At 45.0% G+C, this 23,166-nt stretch overlaps 1 protein-coding gene across 1 annotated transcript in view; it reads left to right on the forward strand.

Annotated features, from left to right (window-relative positions):
* The window catches only part of fbln1 (fibulin 1), a 251,443-nt gene that overhangs the window by 166,445 nt on the left and 61,832 nt on the right, over positions 1 to 23,166 (forward strand). Inside the window, exon 15 of the mRNA XM_078568577.1 lies at positions 21,015 to 21,157. Within this exon, the coding sequence (XP_078424703.1) occupies positions 21,015 to 21,157 (143 nt within the window). The remainder of the gene's footprint in view (positions 1 to 21,014; positions 21,158 to 23,166) is intronic.

Raw genomic sequence — 23,166 nt, forward strand, 5'->3', positions numbered from 1 at the left:
AGTGGCTGTTCCCAGGGAGCTCTTAAAGCCACATGTGTGCAGATGATGGCACCCTGCATCTGTGGGAATCTGGAGATCGTTGCAATCCAACTGCTTTGGCAGCCTGGCTGAATTCATCCAGGGAGAACTGGACCTAATTGTGTGCCTTGCTCAATTGGTTGTCGGTAACATCTCAAATGCACTTATGAGAAGATGCTTGATATAATCCACAGGGGTCTCCAGTGGAACCCTGGAATCAACCACTTGGAAAACAGTTCAGAACGGTGCTCACTTTGAGAGCCACTGGCAGTGGATGGTCTCCGAGCCCCTGTGGCATCAACTCCTCTCAGAGAATGCGGCAGATGTGAGCCACCACCTCCATTGACAAGTGAAGGCGTCTATGGCATTGCCTCTTGCTCATCTGTAGGTATGCGAAGCATCTTCAGTACCCTCTTGGTTGTACCAAACGCCTCTGTTGACTGGGTCTCTCAGCCTCAGCTTCTGGGCCTTGAGTTTGCCCCACTGGCACTTGTTCACCAGGACGAGTCTCTTCAGCCTACCCTGATGGCGATAGGCCCTTCTTATCCTCCTCCTCAATTCCCTGATTGCCAGGATGATCACAATGTTGTTTGCTGCATCCATTATGCACTCATGCTCATCTCTGCAGAAACATTGGACAGATACATGAATGCACATTGGGTTGCAATGGTCACCTTCCAGCCACAAGCTAGGGAGTAATTGTGAAGCCCATGTGTTACAATCATCCCAGCCATTCCATACCCACATCATCCCTATGCCATTATGGGCACATCTTAGACGTCCACCAGTGTTGGAGGGGAAGGGAGAGGAAGGTTGCCTCTGTTACAGAAGATATTTTTTCTTGATGGCTCTATCGGTCTCATTTAAGGCTTATCAGAAATTCCAGGTTTCTTTTGAGTTTCCAGGCTAGGCCAGGATGCAGAGGAGATGGTGAAGACACGTAGAGATAATGCACAATAGTCACAGTCACAAAGGATGGCCTTGTAATTTTGGTTAGATCCATTTTAGCACTGCGGTAAAGGCAGGAAGTGTCTCGGAGAGAATCAGACATAGAGTTGTGAGAAAAAAAGGCTCAGATTTAAGAGGTGACAAATTTTGATTTATTGTGTTAACTTCTCCCCATCAACAACGCTACATGCACATGAAACTTCTATTTTCCACCATAATGTATTTAACTACCCCTGTCTGTGGAATGGGGCAGGTAGCTTAGATGGCTAGAGTGTGGATCAGATTAATACCCACAGTACGGGGTTCAATCACTGCTCTGGTTGCACTCGGGACCTGCCTCTTCACCCTATCCACAGTAGGTTTGGCAAATAATCACCCAGGGCCTGCCTTTGGGCAGAGAATAAAAGAAGATCTCAGTGGATAATGGAATTGACAGATAATTGAGTTCATCCCCAATTTATGTTTTGCACAGCCTTAAGACATGTCAAGTGATGAATCTTGCCAGAAATTCAGCTCCATGGTTTCTAACATAATAAAAGCATTAAAAATGCTTAATTTACTTTATTGACTTGCCTATGAAGTTGTTTTTTTGTATGTTTGAGTACCATTATTAACCTGCTTACATAAATTAGAAATTTATTTCCTGAATTAGAAACATAAGCTTGGAGTTGATATTTTGGTCAGGAGCTATTGCTCTGTTAGTTTCTGAGAGTTGAGATAGACTGGCTATTTAAAGAATTTCCTATCATGCATTGGGAGGATTCTATCAGGGGGGGATGTTTAGGAGCGGGCGCGTGGAGGCGCGCCTCCGATTGGGCTGCCATTTTTCGTGGGTGGGCCAATTAAGGCCCGCCCAACGTGACGTTGGAAAGGAAGCGCTACGCGCTCCCTGTGTGGGCTGTGGGGGGATTCCCTGAGCTGAGAGTGCGCTCTTTTGCACGCATGCGCGTGAAAGAGTGCACTCATCTCCCTGAGGCTAGGTGCTGCCTCAGGGAGATCGGCTCCTATCTGGAAAAATTTTAAAAACACGAGATAAATTTCCCTGACATGTCCCCTCATTTGACACTATCACATGAGTTGGGACATGTCCATCACTTTCATTGACACTTTTATTAAAAATTTTAAAACCTACATGAAACCTCATCCTGCCCGTGGATGAGGTTTCATGCTTTTTCTTAAGCCCGCCGGGATTCCTGGCCTGTCCGCCAGGTTGGACGGGCAGGTCCATTAATTACTTTAACTACTTTGCCAATGGCCTCAATTGGCCATTGACAGGTCGGTGGGCACACAGCTGATTCGGCTGCGCCCCCACCGACCTGAAAATTGAAATGAAGCGGGGTGACGTCGGGAGTTCTGCCCAACATCATCCCACGTCATTTTAAGCGTCAGCGAGCGGGCCCGCTCGCCAACCGGGAAATCCTGGCCTATCAGTGTGAGTGCCAGGTATAGCTCCTCCTGGTTTAAATGCAATTTTAGGTTCTTTTGCTATTTTTCCAAATTATTTTTGAACACATTATAGAATGGATGCTTCAGGTAAAGTTTCATGTTATCAACATTTTAACTCACAGAACAGTATGGGGAAGATTTTTGTCATCACTGCTTGAGTATTTATATGGTGGAGCAGGTTGCCCATGTTTTATAAGAACATCCCAATCTACATTTCATTAAAATCAAAGAGTGTGGATTGCCAGACAGTTTAGATGAAAGTTACCCACATAACTCAGAGGCAGCTATGAAGAAAGACAACAGACAGAGAAAACACAGGGCGGAATCATCCCAGATTTACACTAAGTGCGGCAGCAGGCGGGTAAAATGTTGTTTTACCCACCAGATGCAATGGCGGATTTTCACATTGTATCATCCCAATCCCGCCGCATTAATTATCCATTCCCGGGAAACATGCCATTTCCAAGGCTGGCGGGCTTTCATTTGCCCACCATGTCATCACCTCCCCACTTCAGCATGCCGAGCGACAGCTGCACGCACACCTCTCAGTGCTTCCAACCCATGACTGCTTCAAAGAAGACAGGATGGCCCTGAAAGGCAAAAAGACTACAGCCCCCAGGTTCAACGATGCGTCCTCTTTTGCAGGGCATTGGCACTGACCACCGCTGCCACCACCTCCCAAGCTGGATTGGTGAGGCTGCTGCCTGTCCTATGGCCAGAGCGGAGGTAGAGGGCATCACAACGAGTCTTCACTGTGCCCAAAAGGCATAGGAGGGACGCGTCGTTGAACCTGGGGGCTGCAGTCTTTTTGCCTTTCAGGGCCATCCTGTCTTCTTTGACTTTACGACTTATTAACTCTTTAACTGCATGTCCCCCCCTCCTCCCCCAACTATTCAAACCGACTGCAATGGATACAACTATGTCTGTTTCATTCATAAAATAACTTAATGCTTGGTTGGGGAAGACTTAAAACATTTTTTAAAAATTGGATTTTGGATTTGTTGTCCCTTAACTGCTGATGCTCACATTCCAGCTGCCAGAGTAGATGTGGTCTCCCTCATCGCTTTCTCTGTGTTATCCTTATCATTTCAAGTAGTCAAGGTGCATAAAAAGCACCAATTTTAACGCAAAACATTTAGAACATTTTAATCTCTTTCCGTTACATTTTTTGAGCATGCATCTCCCACTCTTCATTTCAAGTCTGATGAGTGCCTGAAATTTACTGTTAAATTATTTGGGAATGTGTTAATATTCCTTGGACTGATCACAAAACACAAACACCTCTTGAGGTTTGAAAAACAGACAACTGAACAAGGTCAGGACAGCCTGTTTCACTGTCAACTCTACAACTACCACTCTGATGGTCAGCTAACAGGAGGAGGTGAGCAGCCAGGCTCTTTAGTTAGGTACCTCCTTTTATGGCTGGGCTCAGGATTAGTGAAGCTGTAAATTGTGAATTGAAAGACAAGGCAACACTGGGATTTGAATCCAGAGCATCTAACCAGGAGGCAGATACTCTTGATTTATTTTTCTGTCGCAAATATTTGTGTTTTTGCATGGTGCCACACTTTAAAATGGAAAAATACCTAAACTGTCTTTAACATATGATAAGATCAGAATTTAAATTCAGATAATTAAGGCTGATTTGATCTCACACTTCCTGAAAACTAACCCTACAGTTTTTCCATTGCAATAAATACTTAAGTGAGTTGTACTCTGGCCTCAGCCAATGTTCCAGGCAACCTGTTTCAATGCTTAATCACCCTCTACCTAAAAAGATATTTGTTGACATTTGTCCTAGCCTTTTCCCTTCACAACTCTAAACTCAAATCCCTTTGTCCCTCTGTACAGACATTTACTTTATCTGTTCTGTTACATACTGCGTGCGTCTACAGAGTTCCCCCTGACCCAACTCTTTAGGAGGCTTAAGAACCTTAGCTTATTATTGTATCTTGTATGTCATCCCTCTGACATTGAGAACCAGCCCTGCAGTCTCTATTGCACTGTCTCCAGATTGCTTCATTGTATCTCATGCTGTTGTTAATAGTGTGCTCAGCTCCTTCCTGTGCTATAGTCATATGCAAGATTCTGAATGGATTTGCTTGGCAATGTCCCTTACTAGCACTTCTCTGACTGCATTTCTGGGGTTTCTGTGTCTCTTTCTGCCAAAGATATGGTGGCGAGCAGGAAATTCAATGTCATTAGCATCCAAACATGTCTTAACTAAATGGCCACCCATGATGTTTGTTACTATACTGTTAATAAGACAAAATTATAAAGGAAATGAAGGATTTTCTGAAAGGCCACCTTCAATATGTGAGGTGGAATGGAGATGGAGTGAATTTCTGTGAAGGGCTTCCTACTCATTTGCTGTAATTTTGGTGGAAGATCCATGGATATCCTGCAAAAACAATGTTTTTACACTTTTTTTCTTGACATTCTGTCCTTCCACCAGTTAAGGCAAACACGGAGACAACCCCATCGAAAATTCATCCTGTGACATCACTACATTCTGTATATTCTGTAATGAAAAAAAACTTGTTGAATTGTCATTGGTCAAAGAGCAAAATCTAAAATTCTGACATGGGGGTGAATTTTCTTGGGGGTTTTCTTGCTTGTCTGCCATTTTTCTGAGATTTTCATGGCTCTTCAACTGAAGTTAGGATGGATGAGTAGAAGAGCCATCATGGACATTTACCTCCATTGTGTAGGTAATTCTTTTATTTTCTGCTACACTGACTTGCTGGCTTTGCTTATGTTCATTAACACCCCTCTTTCCTCTCTCACTTTCTTCCAGTCGCTGTGAGCGCTTGCCTTGCAATGAGAATAAGGAGTGCCAAAGCCTGCCTTTAAGAATAACCTACTATTACCTCACTTTCCCCACCAACATCCAAGTGCCCACCAATGTCTTCCGTTTCGGGCCCTCTCAGGCTGTTCCTGGAGATAGCATTCTCCTTTCCATCACCCATGGCAATGAGGACGACTACTTTAACACACAAGAACTGAATAATCACGGCGGAATTGTGTTTGTGCAGCGGCAAATCACAGAAACCAGGGATTTTCTTCTTACCGTTGAAATGAAGCTCTTGCGTCATGGAATCACCAACATATTTATAGCAAAGATCTACATTGTTGTCACTGCTGAGGTTTGATGACTGTTACTTGGTGAATAGTCAAAGTAATAATTACAATTATTGCCCCAATTGGCCCTATGATATGCTGACTGGCGAAAAATAAATCTGGTCTTACTTATATTTTCTGCGCATGTCTAAGTAGTTCAGTGCATAGTTTTCTACTTTTTTGTTTTTCAGTTTTGAAGGCCACAAAGTTGAACTTTCATAATGCATTGCCCTCTTCCCCTTTATAGTACACGCTCAGTGGCTTTAATGATGGATCTCACTGCATGACTTCTATCTCTTTGTGTACAAAAGGAGGTGTAAAATTAAGAAAAGTGTGAGTCATGGACATTACTCTATGTGATAACCAACTTGCGGCATTGTCACTTGTAAATTATGAAGTAAACCATTGGAGTAAACCATTGCACCAATTATTGTCTTTAGGGTTTTTATTAAATCATCATTACACGAGTGAAATGTAAATACCAAAAGCAATTTTGTTTTTTTCCCGATTTAAAAGAAAAATATTTTTACCTCTTGGAGGAAATTAACAGTGATACTTAGATTTTTGAGAAGTGGCGATATCATCAGAAAAGTTACTTTGACATTGTAGAGAAGATCTTTTTTTCCTTACTTTTCTAACATATCCAAACTTGTGTGTTGAAGTGATCAATTTGGGAATCCTATTCAATGTGTTTGGAGCAACAAATTGCTCCTCTGCCCCGATTAAAAACTTTGGAGGCTGACTCTCAGTGAGGGATTCTTCTGCACTTCTATAACACTGGTGCAAAGAAGAACCTTAGAAATGCCAAGAAAATGGTATAAATGCAATTATTGCTACTTTTCCAAGTTTTCTGCAGCTCTTCTGTTGAAGGTATGATGGACAAGCAGAACTTCTGCAGAAATTCACTCCCCTTAGTTTGTGTGCAGGAATGGATTATTGTTGTGTGCTCTAAAGTTGTTTGCCATATATCATTTTAAAGGAGACACACAAGCAGTTTCTTTGTTATTATGCATTTTCACAAGCCTAAGTACTTGCTCTTCACTTATTATGACACTACAGCTGAATAACCAATCACAACTTAGTCTAAATTATGCTAACAAGCAGAATCCTCCAAATAACTCCATAATGCTGTGAATTGTCATAGAACTGCTGTTAAAATCAGTGATATTATGCCAGTCTTTTTAAGTGTTTCAATTGACTCACTCTTATTTCATGTACTATCATTTCTAAAATTCTAATGAGCTGGCACTGTTACTGGAATTTATGTACTGAATCATCTGTCATTTTGCTAAGTAAGCATTTCCATATTAGTTCAGTTGATAAAATTCATAGTGTTCTGTTTTGAAAGGTGGGATGATTTTTACTAAAACAGATTCCTGCAAAAAACTATGAATTACTTCAGCCAGATTAACAACAAATGTTCGGTTTTCTTAACTGTCCTCAGTTTTTAATTGCACAAGGCACTGAATATATAAATGCCATCTTGCAGTAATTTGTAACAACAGCTGGATGATGATATTGTCTGATAAGATGTCAATATGAAATGAGGCTGGACACAGTTAAACCAAAATAGTCAATCTATTGACATAGTTAACAAGCATTCTCCTATTTGCAGCTTATGGATGTCAACAGTTTTGTGAATCATTTGACACCACTCTGCTAGGACTGAGGTCACATTTTTCTACCACTCCAGTTGATGTGCATTTGACTCTAAGATTCACCTCATGGAAGCTCCTTTCACAGGCTAATTCCAATACCAAGTATAGTTAATTACTAATTAATGCCAATTAACCAAGTACAGTTGACACTATTAATATTAAATTTAGCAGTGGAGGTTATTTTTAAACTGTATAATTCATGTACTTCCCTTTTATTGCAGATTGTTAAATAAAACATATTTCATTTCTTCCGGACATAGGGTTTTTATCGTCTTTACTTGTGTCCAATCAAATAGGTAAATAAAAAAAAATTAAGTTTCTCACAGGACCCTTATGCGATGTTGCTTGCTTTAGTTTGTTCTAGTACACACTGTGGCCCTTTACTCTCTGTATCCTGGTGTCCAAGACGCTGGCACAATAGCCTACCTAGTTTCAAGCCAATTAACTTTGCAATTAATTAATAGTTGACTTATCATCCAGATACAATCAGACTGTGTCGGCCTTCAAGAACATGTGCCAGTATTGTGGGTGGGGAGTGGGATAGGCACTGAATGAAGTATCCCAGAGATTGGTGTCGGCACCATCGCTGTTTCTAACTTACATTAATAATTTCGGCCGGAATATTGTGCCCTCTCTGGTGGAAAGCTTGAGGTGGGAAGGGCATTTACTTAGACAGGATGGCGGCGTACTGGAACCCCGCCACCTTCCTGCCTATGCTAGAATTAAGTTCAGGGCGGGAAGGCCCATAGTCAACCTTTCCAACCTGCCATCTATTGAGGCCCTTAATTGGCCAATTAATGATCATTTAAGGACCTCATCCCACTGCCACCATGTGGCATACATTACAGGTAAAACTGGGCAGCCAGCTTGTCACCTCTGGGGGGGAGGTAGGGGCGGGGTGGGGGGGTCGGTCTCTCAAAGGCACTGAGTGCCCATTGAGGAACTGGATCCCACTGAGAGTCACCCCCTGTGCTTGCTGCTGACCCCGCTCCCTGCGATCCCCCTACACATGACGTCCACCTTATGAAATCCCTTCCCCCCCAACCCCATTACTTACCTGTGGCCTGGCTTCATCTGCAATCAGGAACGGCCTCCCTACCCCCTGATTAGCCAGCAGTTCTCAGTAGTTGAGACATCCGCTCTCAGGGCCTTGATTCCAGGGGAAGGCCTGCCACTGGCTTCACCACTACCTGATTGGCATGTGGTTTAGCAGGCCTTCCTGCAAAGATGCTGCATGTGCCTCTCCAGCCAGCAGGTGAGACCCCCAACAGGATTCCACCCTTGGTATCCAAAGCTGAATGCAATTTTTTTTTCCCTTTACCCTTTCATGGGATGTGGGCATCACAGAGCACCATTGCTTCAAGTGCCCTTGAACTGAATAGATTGCATATGCCATTTCATACCATATTGCTATGGGCCTGGAGTCACATATAGGCCAGACCAGGTAAGAATTGCAGGTTTGCTTCCCTAAAGGGGCATTAGAGAACCAGATGGATTTTTTTATAACAATCACTGATGGTTGTTATGGTCATCATTACTGATGACTAGTTTTATATTCTAGATTTCTTAATTGAATTTAAATTCCACCAGTTGCCATGGTGGGATTTGAACCCATGTCCCCAAAGAAATAGAGTGGGCCTGTGGATTATTAGTCCAGTGACATTATCACTAAGCCACCACACCCCTTTAGATGCAGATACCAAACTAGGATGGGCAATGAAATCAGAAGAGGCAGCTCAGAAATTACAGAGTGAGCCAGACTAAATATAAGTCAGCAGAGTATGGCAGATGATTGTGAAATATTGCACAAATGGAAAACAAACAGATGACAGAATTACTCAATGAGTGGTGCTGAGATAGCTAAGGATGAAGTTGAAAAAAGACCTAAGTCTGAGCTGATTGTCCACTGCAGAAGAGCAATCAGCAAAGCCAATAGAATGTTCAATGTCCTCGACAAAACTGTGAAGTACAAGTCCGAGAAAGCCAATACCAAATTGTGCAATGTTTTAGCCAGATCATATATTGCATACTGCATCCAGCTCCAAATGCTAAGAATGAAAGCATTCAGGTGCTGGAGGCATTGCAGAGAAAAGCTAAATGGTTGATCTCTAGAGTCATGATTTGAGCTATGAAGAAAAATCTTTGAGTTTTTTTTAGTTTGGAAAGGATGCATCTGAGAGATGATCTCATAGAGGTGTAAAAGAATGTTGAGGGAGTGAAAGAAGTAATTCCAAAATTTGACTTGTAATTAAATTGTGAGAGAAGGAAGAGGGGGAACTGGTCCAAACTAGAAAAAGGTAAATTTAGGGCTATAAAGTATCAGGAAATTTACAGAGTGATCAAAACATGGAACAGACTCTTAGATAGATGAAAAGGCTGAAATCATTTAAGAAGCAATTGTTTACGACAATGAGGTGACATTGGGGGCTTTCTGGATGAATGAATTATCTTGTAACTTTGTAAACATAGAGGTGTTCTGCCCTTTTGATATTTTTACACATGAAAAATTGACCTAGCAACCTGTTCTTGGCATGTTAAAGGCTGAAAATATTGTGCATTGGAAGTAGATTAATTTGGGTGAACGTGTACACCAGAAGACCTTTGGCAAACCTGGCAAAAAAACTGTTCTCCTAGGTGTAGCAAAGGAAATGGTGGGATTTGTGCAGCCCTAGAGATGGAAAGGATGGATATCAGATGAGAGTTTTTCACCTGATTGAGGCCAAGAGAGAGGCAAAGGGGAAAAAGGATGTGGATTGTTACAAAGCTTTAAAGACAAAAATTCAAAGAAAGCTGCAAGCAGATAAAGAGAAATAGCTAAATGATATGTGTGATGAATTAGAAGCAAAGAATCAGAGAGGCAATATACAGAAACTTTTCCAAACAGTTCAATCAATTACACTAAAGTTTCAATCTCACCTACATTGCATTCAGTCAGCTTCTGGCAACAATGAAACTGAAGTGAAGAAAATCGCTGCACGATGGCCTGAATACTGTGAGTAGCTTTTCAAGGATGACATGAGTCAGAATTTAAAGGCCAAGTTGAACATGAGCCTCCTCCACTTAGAGCTGAGGTACAGCAAACCATTCATCAAACGGCCAGCCGTAAGGACAGGGGCTCGGATGATATACTGGCCGAATTACTTAAATTGGGAGGAAAATCAGTAGTGGGCAGCATGTATTGAATAGGTGTGGCACTGTGGGAGACCAGTGATTGGCCAAAGGGACTGCACTGATTCTACCTTTAGCCCTCTTCTGAAGAAAGGTGACCTGTGACAGTGCACAAATTATAGCTTTGATCTCCACGCTAGTAAAATCTTGCTCAGGATCATCCTTGAATGGATCCAGAAAAAAACAGAGGATGGAATAATCCCAGATTTGTACTTAGTGCGGTAGTGGTTGGGAAAATGGACATTTTACCCGCTGGCCGCATTGGTGGCTTTTCATGCCGTGTCAATCCCACCTCATTAATAATTAATTCCCAGAAACATGCCAGGTAGCTGGCAGGGCCTCTGATTGGCCTGCCCCGCCTTCACATCAGGCCTTCAGTAAATCGAACTCCGTATTTAAGGCTGCCCCTGCACAGAGCTAGCGCTCATCAAGGGATAGGAAGCTGCTGCAAATTGATGGCTGCCAAAGGGAGGAAATATGCTGCCTCCAGATTTAGCGACGCCTCCCTCGAGCGCCTACTGGATGCATTGGAGGCTCGCCGCCATGTTCACTGCCCCCATTCTGGGCGAAGGCCAGCAAGCAAAGACACCAATCCTGCGTGGGAGGCAGTGACAGCGGTGGTCAACACCAACACCCTACAAAAGAGGACAGTTACCCAGTGCCGAAAGGGGATGAATGGTCTCATTCGTTCCACCAGGGTAAGTCACTCTTCTCATCACTCTCAATAAGCATAGTCACAAACCCATCAAACATCCACAGGGATCTGATTCCTCAAGGGACAACACCACTAACTCTCACACACACACCCTCACATCTCTATCAGGCTCATATCCTCTGCTCTGCTCAACACACAAACATTCCATGCAGTGCCATGTGTCCTGCTCACACTCCCATCTGCTTTCAGGCAGGAAAAGCCTGCTCACATCAGCAGGGAGAGGTCCCAGACTGGGGGTGGACTGGCCCACATTAGACCCCACACTCACTTTGAGGAGCATGCCATCACGCTGACTGGTGAGGACATGGACCATGCCTGCGGTAATGGTGAGGTCAACGGCAAACACTACGTGAGGATCCTGCACCACATCATCCCTCTCCCAATGCAACTGTGAGTGCTCTCTCTCCTGCTTTTGACTCTGCTGCCCTGCACTAATTATCTCTACTTTGGTTCACAGTGACCTCTGCCAAGCGACTGACACCCTCAGCCAGCCAGTCCCTCAACTCCATCCAGATCCTCACCTCCAGCCAAGAGGACACCTCCTCCATTGAAAAGCTGAAAATAAGGAGCCTGGAAGACCCACAGCGCTTACCCACACCCTGCAACAGTGCAGAGACACACACCTCGGTGGGACCTAGATCTAGGGCAGGCTTGGGTTCACAATCTGGCGGTCACCACATGGATATATGTCCGCAGCAGGAGGAGGCAGGTTAAGCCAAGCTCCCTGGCACTCAGAGGACTGCTGGGGAAGAGGCATCTATGAGGTTTGGGTTGGATTACGAGCCTCTGGATTCGACCTTCCAACTCATTGTAGAGAGTCAGCAGAAGGCGGGGAAACATCACGCAGAGCTGTTGGAAGCCCTCAACAGAGCGGCACATAAGTCGGAGGAGTGCATCCGCCTGCTTTCCGATGAAGTGGTGCCCACATGTGTGCGCATAGAGGTCTCCATGGGAAGGATGGTGGATGCCATGGAGACCCTGGTCCATCAGAACGCAGAGATGCACGCAGACCCACACTCCATCATGGTAGCCGTGGGCGAGTCCCTGAAGTGGCAAAGCGAGAGGGAAACGGGGCACCTCCAGGTGCTCCTTCCCCTCAAGGAGTCAGGCCGGGGCCCTTGTGCACCCAAAGGGAGGAGGAATGGCAGCTGGACACCCCTGGGTCAGCCACTCAGGAATTTTAGAGGCTGTCCTCTCTCTCCAAGTCCCTTTTGTTCGTGACACCCTCAAGCTTGCCCTCTGTCACCGCAGAGGGAGCAGCTGGCGCACAGGAGGACAGCAAAAGCGAGCCGGAGCCCCCAAGACTTCAGCTCTCCAGAGGACCCATACTGAAGTCATCAGAGGCAACAGGGCCAACCATTGTACAGGCTGTCTCCACCACTGCTACAGATGTCAGGGCAGCACCTGGAAGTGTTAGGCCTAGAAAAGTGAAGAATTTCTGATCACAAATGGTTGCACGGGTGAACACATTTTGTCACTTTATAATCTGAAAATATATTCACTTTCACTGAGTAATGTGTAATGGCGTCTTTCAGCTTCATTTACAGGCTTCACATTTCCTCCCCCTGATTCCTCCTCTGACTAGCACTTCAACTGCACGCAGCCAGCCCGCGAGTGATTCTGGAGGGAGAAGCGTGTGTGTGGCAGGGCCTTTCAGAGCCTCGTGCAAGCACTCTCCCACACACATGGATCCTTCCTCCATCACACTCATCTCACTGACCCGAGCATTTTCAATGCTGCCGGCTGGGATTCTCTTTCAGTTGTCCTTCTGAGCTGCATCTCTGCCCACCCACTGACCGTACTCCCATGCAGCACCCATGCCTGCACAACATGAGGCCCCTCTCACTTTAGATTTTAGGAGCATGGTTCTGGTGAAGTTTGTCTTTTGCTCCCCCATTTTTTCCCCTCCCTCAGTCACCCATGTCCTTTCCCCCATCACTGTTGACCGCCCGGCATCATATTCCACCTCCCCACCGTCGCCTACTAGCGACAACCCTTTTTTTTCCGGGATGTCCAGGTGAATGTGCACATTCCCTACCTTCCCAAGAACTCCACCCCCATCCCTGACCTCCTCCTTCCCACCTTCAGGGCCCGTGTCTGCCTTCAAGTACCGACCAGCCATCCTCGCCATCCCTTCTACCGCTACCATCATACCCTCATCTTCCCACCCTACTGGCTCACTCTGCCCTTTCTCATTCTCACCATGCCCTCCTACCACGCCCACCCTATTTCACTCCCCAGGAGGCAGTCAGCGACTGCACAGAACCCTCTCTTGCACATTCACCTGGCATGTCCTCCACTTACTCCTTCCTCCACCCCTACTCCTCCCTCCACTCTTACAGCTTCCTCCCACTGGACTCCTTCCCCTCTCCAAACTTCTTCCCCCTTCTGAACTCCTTCCTCCCCCTGATGTCCAGCCCCCCTCCGTACTCCCTCCTCCACCAGAAGTCCTTCCCCCATCTGAACTCCTTTCCCCTCCGAACTCCGTCCCTTATACCTTCCTCCCCCCTTATACCTACCTCCTGAGTTGCCGCATTCTTCCCCATTACACGCTCCTCCCCCATATTCCCTCCCCCCCAACCTCCGATCCCCCGATACCATTGTTCCCCCCTCCCAACTTCACCCTCCCGACACCGTCATTCCCCCGCTCCAAACCTCACCCATGCACCCCCCTGCTCCCCCGCCCCCACCCCCCCGCCCCCCCTGCCCTGGTACACCTTCCTCTCCCACTCACAGCTGGACCTTCTTCTCCACTCCCTTGATGATCACCCGTAGCAGACCATGGCCAAGCCACTGATGTGCTGAAACAGATCCTCAATGATGACCTTCCACCTCTGTGAGCTGCTCCACGTTGGAGCCATGTCCATCAGTATCCACCCAGCATCAAATGCATGTGTTGCTCCAGGGTCTCGTTGCTGTCGGTCTCCAGCATCTTCTGCTTCTCAGATGTCCGTGATGTGAGCAAGGCCCTGACATTAAGTCCCGACTTCTGCACATCACACTTGTCAAGACGTGTTTTGCACCAGTGTGTTTTCCCACTGACGTGGGTGGTAAATTTGATGTGGGGGGATGATTCTGGCGAGCAGGGAGTATAATGATATGCAGATGTATGAAAATGAATTTCCCGATGTGCGACAGCGGGAAACGCGGCCCGCCACTGATGGGTGGAGCGGACATTTGCAAGCTGGTTTCATGATGTCATGAAGCCAATTTTTGGCCTTCCTGCCATATTGTCCTCTCACGCCCTCCATGACACCTGACGCCAATGGGCATGGAGAATTCCACCCAGAAAGTGAGATTGCTGATGAGCAAGCTGATCTCGACATGGAAGAGGAACCAGAGATCAAGTCACTAATCTTAGAAACATAATGCACAAAGTCCAAGAACATCAGCAGCCAATATACGTGCTTCATTGATTTAGATAAAGCATTCGATTCCGTCTCACACAAGAAACAGGTTGACAATGTTAGACATGGGGCAGAATTTTCCCCGTTTCGGCGGGGATGGGACCGTAAAATGCGGCGAGCCATTATAAACCCCATTGACTTCAGCGGGAATGTAAAATCCCGCTGTCGTAAAACTCTGCCCATGGGATACCAGCCACCTGCTAGCCAAGCATTATCATAAGTAATGAGATAGAGTCAGAGATGCCAGCACCCTCTCAGATGGTTCATAGTCAAAAAGGGGGTTAGACAGAGATAATCTCACAATATTTATTCAACACCCTGGCAGAAATGGTTGTGAGAGAGACACTTGACAGATACAAAGGTGGGATACCGATTGGCAGGAAGTAAGTTTCAAATCTTTGATATGCTGATGACAGTATTCTGCTCATTAACTCAATGGAGAAGCTACAGGACTTGACGGAGATCTTAATCAAGTTAACTGGAAATACAGCCTCCTGATCAATGTTGACAAGACAAAGGTAATGGAGATGGGCAGAAAGACCTGCAAGATTCTGATTCACAGAGTTCAGCTTGAACAGGTTGATACCTTTCACTATCTTGGGTCACTCATTACTTAATATGCAGAATCTACCAAAGAAATTCAGGCTAGACTTAACAAGGGTCATGGCATTGTGAACTCAAAAGAATATGGAGTAGCCTCAGCATTTTGATTACAATGAAAGCTCATCTTCTGAAAGCCCTTGTGTGGGCAGTGATAATGTATGGCTATGAAAGCTGGACCATTAAGAAAAGTGATGAGGCTCAAATAAGAGCATTTGAAATGAAAGGATTCAGATGGATATTCCATGTGTCATGGATGGCCAAGCGGACAAACGAGTGAGTGCTTGAGAAAGCTGGTGCTAAGAGGAATTTATATGATGCAACGGTATCAGGAAGTTCACATATTTTGGAAACATGATGCGAACAGGAGGAGAATGTTTGGAAAAGGAGACAACACAAGGCAAAACACCTGGAAAACGTGCACAAGGAAGACCCAAATGGCATGGACGGCCTTTCTATGGACAGGTAGTGCGGCCAACAGAGAATAGAAATCACTGGAGAGAGAGTGTTCATAGTTCGACCAGCCCTCTAAAGGACAGATGAAAGACAAGATTATTTTTAAAAGGGAAAAAAACTGGAATCGAAGGAATTAATCCAAGTTAAAAAAACAAGTCAAGTTAAATAATACAAGTAGGAGAATGAAGAGGAAAGGAAATGAATATATTTAATTTGTATTTAAATTTATGTGTTAGGTATTTGTTTTGTGCCTTTGAGTTAATATTATAATGAAATGACCTTTGCTTAGCTTTTTACTGCAATGTTAATACTTGGCTTGACATCAAATGCCAAAGAGCTAGTCAAGTCAAATTATATTAATATCGATTGTCTTCCATAAATCAAGTATATAGTACTATGTAATCAAAGGAGTTTTTGAAAAAATCATTACTTACTGATTAAAATTGTATTGCAGTGGATGGAGGCTCTAGTTGTCTGAATCACAGCAGATTCTTGAGTTCTGCCAGGGCCACTCAGCTCCTGACCTGATTACAACCTTCGTCCAAACATTGACAAAGGGCTGAACTCAAAAGGTGAGGTGAGAGTGACTGCCCTTCACATCAAGGACACATTTTACCGAGTGTGGCTTCAAGGAGCCCTAGCAAAACTGTAGTCAGTGGGAATCGGGGGAAAACTCCCCACTGATAGGAGTCATACCTAGCGCAAAGGAAGATGGGAGATTGTTGGAGGTCAGTCATCTCAGCTCCAGGACATCACTGTGGGAGTTCCTCATCATAGTGTCCTAGGCCCAACCATCTTCAGCTGCTTCCTCCATCCTAAGGCCAAAATTGGGGATGTTCACCGATGATTGCACAATGTTCAGCACCATTCGCAACTCCTCAGATACTGAAGAAGTCAGTACCCATATGCAGCAAGACTTGGACAACATTCAGGCTTGGGCTTCTAATTGGCAAGTAACATTTGTACCACACAAGTGCCAGGCAATGACCATCTCCAACAATAGAGAATCCAACCATCTCCTCTTGACGTTCAATGGCATTACAATCACAGAATCCCCCACTATCAACATTTTGGGGGTTACCATTGACCAGAAACTGAACTGGACCAGCCATATAAACGCTGTGGGCAGAATTTTATGGCCCCATTGTGACAGGGGAGGGGCTGAAAAGTATACCGAGCCGTTCAAAACTCCATTGACTTCAGTGGGACCGGAAGATCCCACCAGCGGCAGGGGCCCGCAGCTACAAGAGCAGGTCAGAGGCTGGGAATTCTGCAGTGAGTAACTCACCTCCTGACTCCCCACAGCCTGTCCAACATTCAAGAAACTCGACACTATCCAGGGCAAAACAGCCTGCTTGATTGCCACCCCATCCACTGCCTTCAATATCCACTCCCTTCATCATCAACAGTGGCAGCAGTGTGTACCATCTACAAGATGCACTGCATCAATCCACCAAGTGTCCTTCGACAATACCTTCCAACTCATGACCTCTACCACCTTGAAGGACAAGAGCAGCAGACATATGGGAACATCACCACCTGCAAGTTCCCCTCCAAGCCACACATCATCCTAACTTGGAACTATATTAACGTTCCTTCACTGTCACTGGGTCAAAGTCATGGAGCTCCCTCCCCAACAGCACTGTGGGTTTACATACATCATATGAACTGCAGTGGTTCAAGAAGGCAGCTCACCACCATCTTCTCAAGGCCATTTAGGGATGGGCAATAAATGCTGGCCTAGCCAGCGATGCCCATACCCGTGAAAGGATAAGAAAAAAACAAAGAAATACATCTGTAAATGTAGATGTACAAGACACATTATAGTGTATTAGTTTCCTTGATAACCTTTAAATTATACTGGTACCAAGGACTATGTAGGTGAGCAATGGAAATTAATCATTATGGCGGTAGCTGATCAATAGAAAACAATTGCTATCGAGGACCAGAGATTACCTTAGAGATGTTCCTGCTCCATCAGTGCTAATTCATTGTGTTTGTTTTCCACTTCCTGTGTGATAATGGCAATGGAACAGAACAGCTCACAGCCCAGAAATCAGGATCAGAGCATAAACCTGTGTGTTTATAGAGTTATAGGGTGAGATTTTAACTCACTCAAAACCCATTCACTTGTGGAGAGTTACATTCAGCCCCATAGATTTGGAAGCATATACAATGTAAGCTGCATTTTCATGGTAACAACGTTGTTTGGTTCACCTTCTGGTAGAATAACCGTAGTTCTAATACCAGAATCATATTATGATGGAGTTAATAGGCTACATGTAAACAAATAGGTTGTTCAATCCTAGGCAGCATCTGGAGAATTCTAGATTCATGTGAAATTATTGATGACAAATCATAAATCTGATCATCCAGTTGTGTATTTCTTGAATTTTGATGGTGAGATATGATCTGGAAATCTCATACAGGTGTTTTCAGCCTGTGTTACGTGTGAATATATGGATTAGGAGCAGGAGTAGGCCATTCAGCCCCTCAAGCCTGTTCTGCCATTTGATAAGATCATGGCTAATCTGATTGTGGCCTCAAATCTACTTTCCTGTCTGCCCCCATACCCTTTTACTCTAACTCAGCCTTTAAAATATTCAATGATCTTGCCTCCACTGCTCTCTGGGGAAGAGAATTCCAGACTAACGAGCCTCTGACAGAAAAGATTTCTCCTCATCTTGGTTTTAAATTTTTAAATTTTTATTTTTAAATTGTGTCCCCTACTTTAAGCCTCCCTCACAAGTGGAAACAGCCTCCTGGTATCCACCCTACCAGGTCCCCTCAGGATCTTATATGTTTCAGTAAGACCACCCTTCATTTTTCTAACCTCCAATGGATATAGGCCCAACTTGTTCAACCTTGCTTCATAAGATAAGCCCTTCATCCCAGGAATCAGTCAAGTGAACCTTCTCTGAACTATTTCTAATACAATTATATCCTTCTTCGAATAAGGAAACCAAAACTGTACACAGTATTCCAGATTCTGCTTTTCTATTCTTCAAAGTGGACAAGTTCACATATTCTCACATTATACTCCATCTGCCAAATATTTGCCCAATTACTTAACCAACCTATATTCCTTTGTAGACTCTTTACCTCCCAATGGCAACTTACTTTCCTACCTATCTTGGTGTCATTGGCAAATTTATCTACCATACATTCGTTTCCCTCATTCAAGTCATTGATATAGGTTGTAAATAGTTGAGGTCCCAGCACTGATCCCAGTGGGACTTCACTAGTTACAGTTTTCCATTCTGCAAATGACCCATTTATCCCTGCTCTCTGTTTCCTGTCAGCTAGCCAATCCTTTATCCACGCTAATATGTTATCCCCTACACCGTGAGCTCTTATTTTGTGTAGCAACCTTTGATGTGGCACCTTATCCAAGTACATTTATGATTCTAATGCCTGCATGTAGATATTTTTCTTGAACATCACTCCTTCAAGTCTGGCACAACACCGTGAGTTTAGACAGTGTTATGGTGTTAACATTGTGCATTATTAGTTCCAGAGGTTTTGTGCCAATAGCACAAGTTTCTTTTCAAACTGCTAATGAGATACAGCATTATATTAATTGGAAAAGAGTCCTGTGTCTATCCTTCTTATAGAATGGGCATTGAGAATAGCACCTTCACATACCTTAGCCAACCTTGTGAGGCCATTGAACATCTTCCTGCACTGTGTAAAAATCAGTGGAATAATGGAGTCTCCACTGACTGCCTCTGTTATCTCCCTCTTTCATGTTTGTTTCACCATTCATGTGTCTTCCTGTTATGTGTGGAATTGAACACTTTCAGGTCAGATGTAGGACAGATTACATGCAAGCAGAGTGTGCACCTATACTGCCCAATAATAATCTTTATAACTTGATCTTCAACCCTTGTTGAACCAATATGGTGCATTTCATTTCGAACAAAAAAAATTCTTGCTGTCCCTCTCTGCTAAGCAATTCAGTGCTCATATAAACGACCTTTTATTTCCTGAGAACCTGGAGACCAGGTTCCAACCAACTGGACTGGATTCAAACATTTTATTGAATTATATTTTTCAGTAATGTTTGTCCATAGGTTGGAACTTTTTTTACTTTTGAGCAATTATCATCAGGATCAAGAATTTCCAAATGAGGAATAATGGCCAGAAATAGATTAGGAGTTTTATTCGTTCCCAACATGCCTTAAATGCAAAGCGGAACTCCCTCAGTGCACATTTTTCTTTTATCCATCAAACACATACTTCTGACGTTTCTATGTGACGCTACAATTTTCATTTGAACACTCCAAGCTAAAATAGATTGGCTAAGCGCTCAGTTCATTTCACCCTTACAGCCAGTCAAAAAAGGAGATCTTCACATACAGACCTGCTGCACAGCCTCCATCTAACTTGGCCGTCTGAGGTTTAAAAAAAATTATGAAGCAGCTATTGACTTAGTGGGAGAGTGTATGGATGATTGCAAGTCAGCAGCTGGTTTTACATACCTCTCGATTTTTATTTCCATTGTAATGTTTGATCTCATTGAAAGAGACCACGAGAATGATTAGGGTCAGAAATAGAAAAAATTAGTTGGTGCAATAAGGGTTCCTGCTCTGAAACTGGGTTTCAGTTAAAATCTATCTCAGTATTTTTGAATTCTACATATGGGGCAGGTTTTTCCGGTCGGCGAGCTGGGGCGGGACCCGCTTGCCGACGTGTCAAATGACACGGGGATATGTCGGGCGTGTGTCCCGACGTCACCCTGTGTCATTTAGACTTTCAGTTCAGCGGCCGCTCAGCCGATTCGGCTGTGCACCCGCCAAACTGTCAACAGCCTATTAAGGCCATTAAAAAACTAATTAACTTGATTGATGGACCTGCCCGTCCAACCTTAAGGTTGGCGGGCAGGCCAGGAGCCCAGGTGGGCCTCGGAAAAAGCATGAAACCTCATCCATGGGCGGGATGAGGTTTTATGAGGGCTTTAAAATGTTTATCAAATGTTTAAATAAAAGTTAAGGACATGTCCCAACTCATGTGGCTGTCACATGAGGGGACATGTCAGGGAATTTTTTTTATTACCTTTCTGTCAACTTTTGAATTGGAGCCGATCTCCCTGAGGCAGCACTTAGCCTCATGGAGACCTGTGCGCTCTTTCGTGTGCATGCGCGAAAGAGCGCACTCCCGGCTGAGGGAATCCCTCCCTCCGCCCACTCAGGGAGTGCATGGCGCTTCCTGGCGGACGTCACATTGGGCGGGCATTAATCGGCCCACCCACGTAAAATGGCAGCGCCCCCATGACCGGCGGCGCCCGTTCCTGCACTTTTCCCCCAATGGGGGGAAAATGTTCCCCATGATTCATAAATAAATCTGAGTAGCAACTACAGCCTACCCAATGTCACTTGCAGTGAACCAGCTTCTGCAGAAATAAATTAGTAATCAAATTTAATGTGAATTCTGGTTAGCTGTTACCTTTCTCCATTAACTGTTTCTCTTTCTTTACAGGTTGAGAATAGATAGTACAGAGACTGTTCGATGCATAAAGTCCTGCCGCCCAGGTGATACAAGGTGCATACTAGACCATGTTAATACAGTGTCCTACACTGTAATTTCTCTGCCGACCTACAGGGAATTCCTTGGACCAATAGGTGAGTGCACATAATGGGAATGAGGTTACCTTTGAATAGGACAAGTCCTGTTATTAAGGCAGCTAAGGCATAAGGAATATGAAATTCATTGCATGGCATTATGGAGGCCTATTGCAACTTTGCTGGGGTGTGATGTTCCCATGTGGCCTGCTTGGTGATGAAGGGCACATGTGGGGGCACACCCTGTGTGTACTGGAAGGCTGTGAATCAACAATATCCTGATGTCACACAGCCCACTGGGCTGATAAACTGTCAAGATACCAAATTTGGAGCATGCAGGTTATACATTACTCTGCAAACAAGCATAAAAGGTCAGACACTCAAATTGCAGGTAAGGTAACTTTGAATACCACCTGTTATTGCAAAGTGTCTGGAAGTACCCTGAAGTGTTTTTAGACGTGTTATGATGAGTTAATGTATTTGGTAGGGAGTGTTGCTGCATCCTCAGGAAAGGCACAGATGACCTGTGCACACAAAGGCTGCAACAAACATGGGAAGAGCAGTGGCAGTGCCTCAGGTGTGCAGAATCTCCGGGAAGTAGATTAGAGACTGTGCAGAGAGTAAGCTCTGCACAATGTCCTCTGCCGACTTGGAACCAGACAGCTCCATGCTGCTTGACAACAACAAGAAGCTGTCTGGCAGGCCAGCAATGCACTCAGTATTTCAGTTTGCATGCCTGTCAATGCTCTCCTCTATATCGCCCATCGAAGGCCTCATTTGAATCCCCTGCAACAGAACTTGTCTGCGATCTCACTTTCTATTGAGCTGGAAAACAAACCATCATCTCCCTTCTGCAGCACATTTGTGCCCAGTGACTCAACATGTGCTGATCCAAACTCTACACTTACCTCCAAGGTATGTGCGGTGCTAGATTCTCAACTTGCTGCTGTGAGTATCAGACTGGGGTGGAATTTTCTGTACCCACTGTCATAGGGCGACATGGCAGGCATGAGTGGACAAGATGGTGGGAAGGCCAAAAATCAGTTCCAAGACATTGTGAAACCAGTTTGTGATTGTCCGCTCTGCCCGTCAAAGCCGGGCCGCGTTTCCCGCTACTGCATTTCATACATCTGCATACCATTATAAACCCAGCTCTCCGGAATCACCCCCACGCTGGATCATCCTAGCACGTTGGCCTGATTGCACACCGACATGTTACACAATGGCATTAATAAGGCGTGCACCTGATGAGCTGCACTTTGAGGGGATCTCGGAGGTGAGTATACAGTAACATTGCGCAGTGCTCACGAGGGCCGCCTGTTGGACCTCAAGGTTGAGGCGCTGTGCATTCAGGCAAGGGCACAGGCATGTCACATTTTCCTGGCTGGCTGACAGTGCGGTAGAGGCGAATTATGGGGGGGCGCATGGCTGCACTGCGTTTGGTGATTATGCACAAGCATGTACGGAGTGGTGTGGGAGGGAAGCAGCATTAAGCCACGCATTTGGGAAACCTTGTATAAAGTGACCATTCCTCTGCAGCTGAGACAGTTCAGGTGCAGCCACATTGACATGCTTGGAGTCGGGCCTCTAGCCTATCTGCCCACTCAAGCAACGCAAAGGCCTGAAAGTGCCACCAAATGGTCCAGAGTTTTTCACCCCTCGGGCACAGACTGCAAACTAATGAACATTTTAGTGCACTGCAGAACAACTGGATGACTGTGCATATTGCACAATCTCCTGAGTGAAAGCTGGCCATGGAGCAGTCACTGGTAGAGGCACTCACAGCCCGTTGCAATGTCATTGAAGTTTGGATCAGTGTCCCCCATGGTTGAAGCTAACAGCTCAGCCTTGCAGTGTGGGTTGGGAGAATGCCTGTGCCTGAGCTGAGAGCACAGCATGCAGTCCAATGGGTAAAGCTGCCACCAATCGGACAGGTAGAGTGGGGCGGAGGTGAGTGGGGTTCAGACAGCTAATGAGCGCACTACACACTGGCCATCCAACTGATGGTCAGCACACTCTGGGATGTGTTAAGGGGCCTTCAGACTTAACCAAGAGAGGTTCTTAGTACA

This window comes from Cetorhinus maximus, chromosome 22 (genome assembly GCF_964194155.1).
Source record: "Cetorhinus maximus chromosome 22, sCetMax3.hap1.1, whole genome shotgun sequence".
NCBI lineage: Eukaryota > Metazoa > Chordata > Chondrichthyes > Lamniformes > Cetorhinidae > Cetorhinus > Cetorhinus maximus.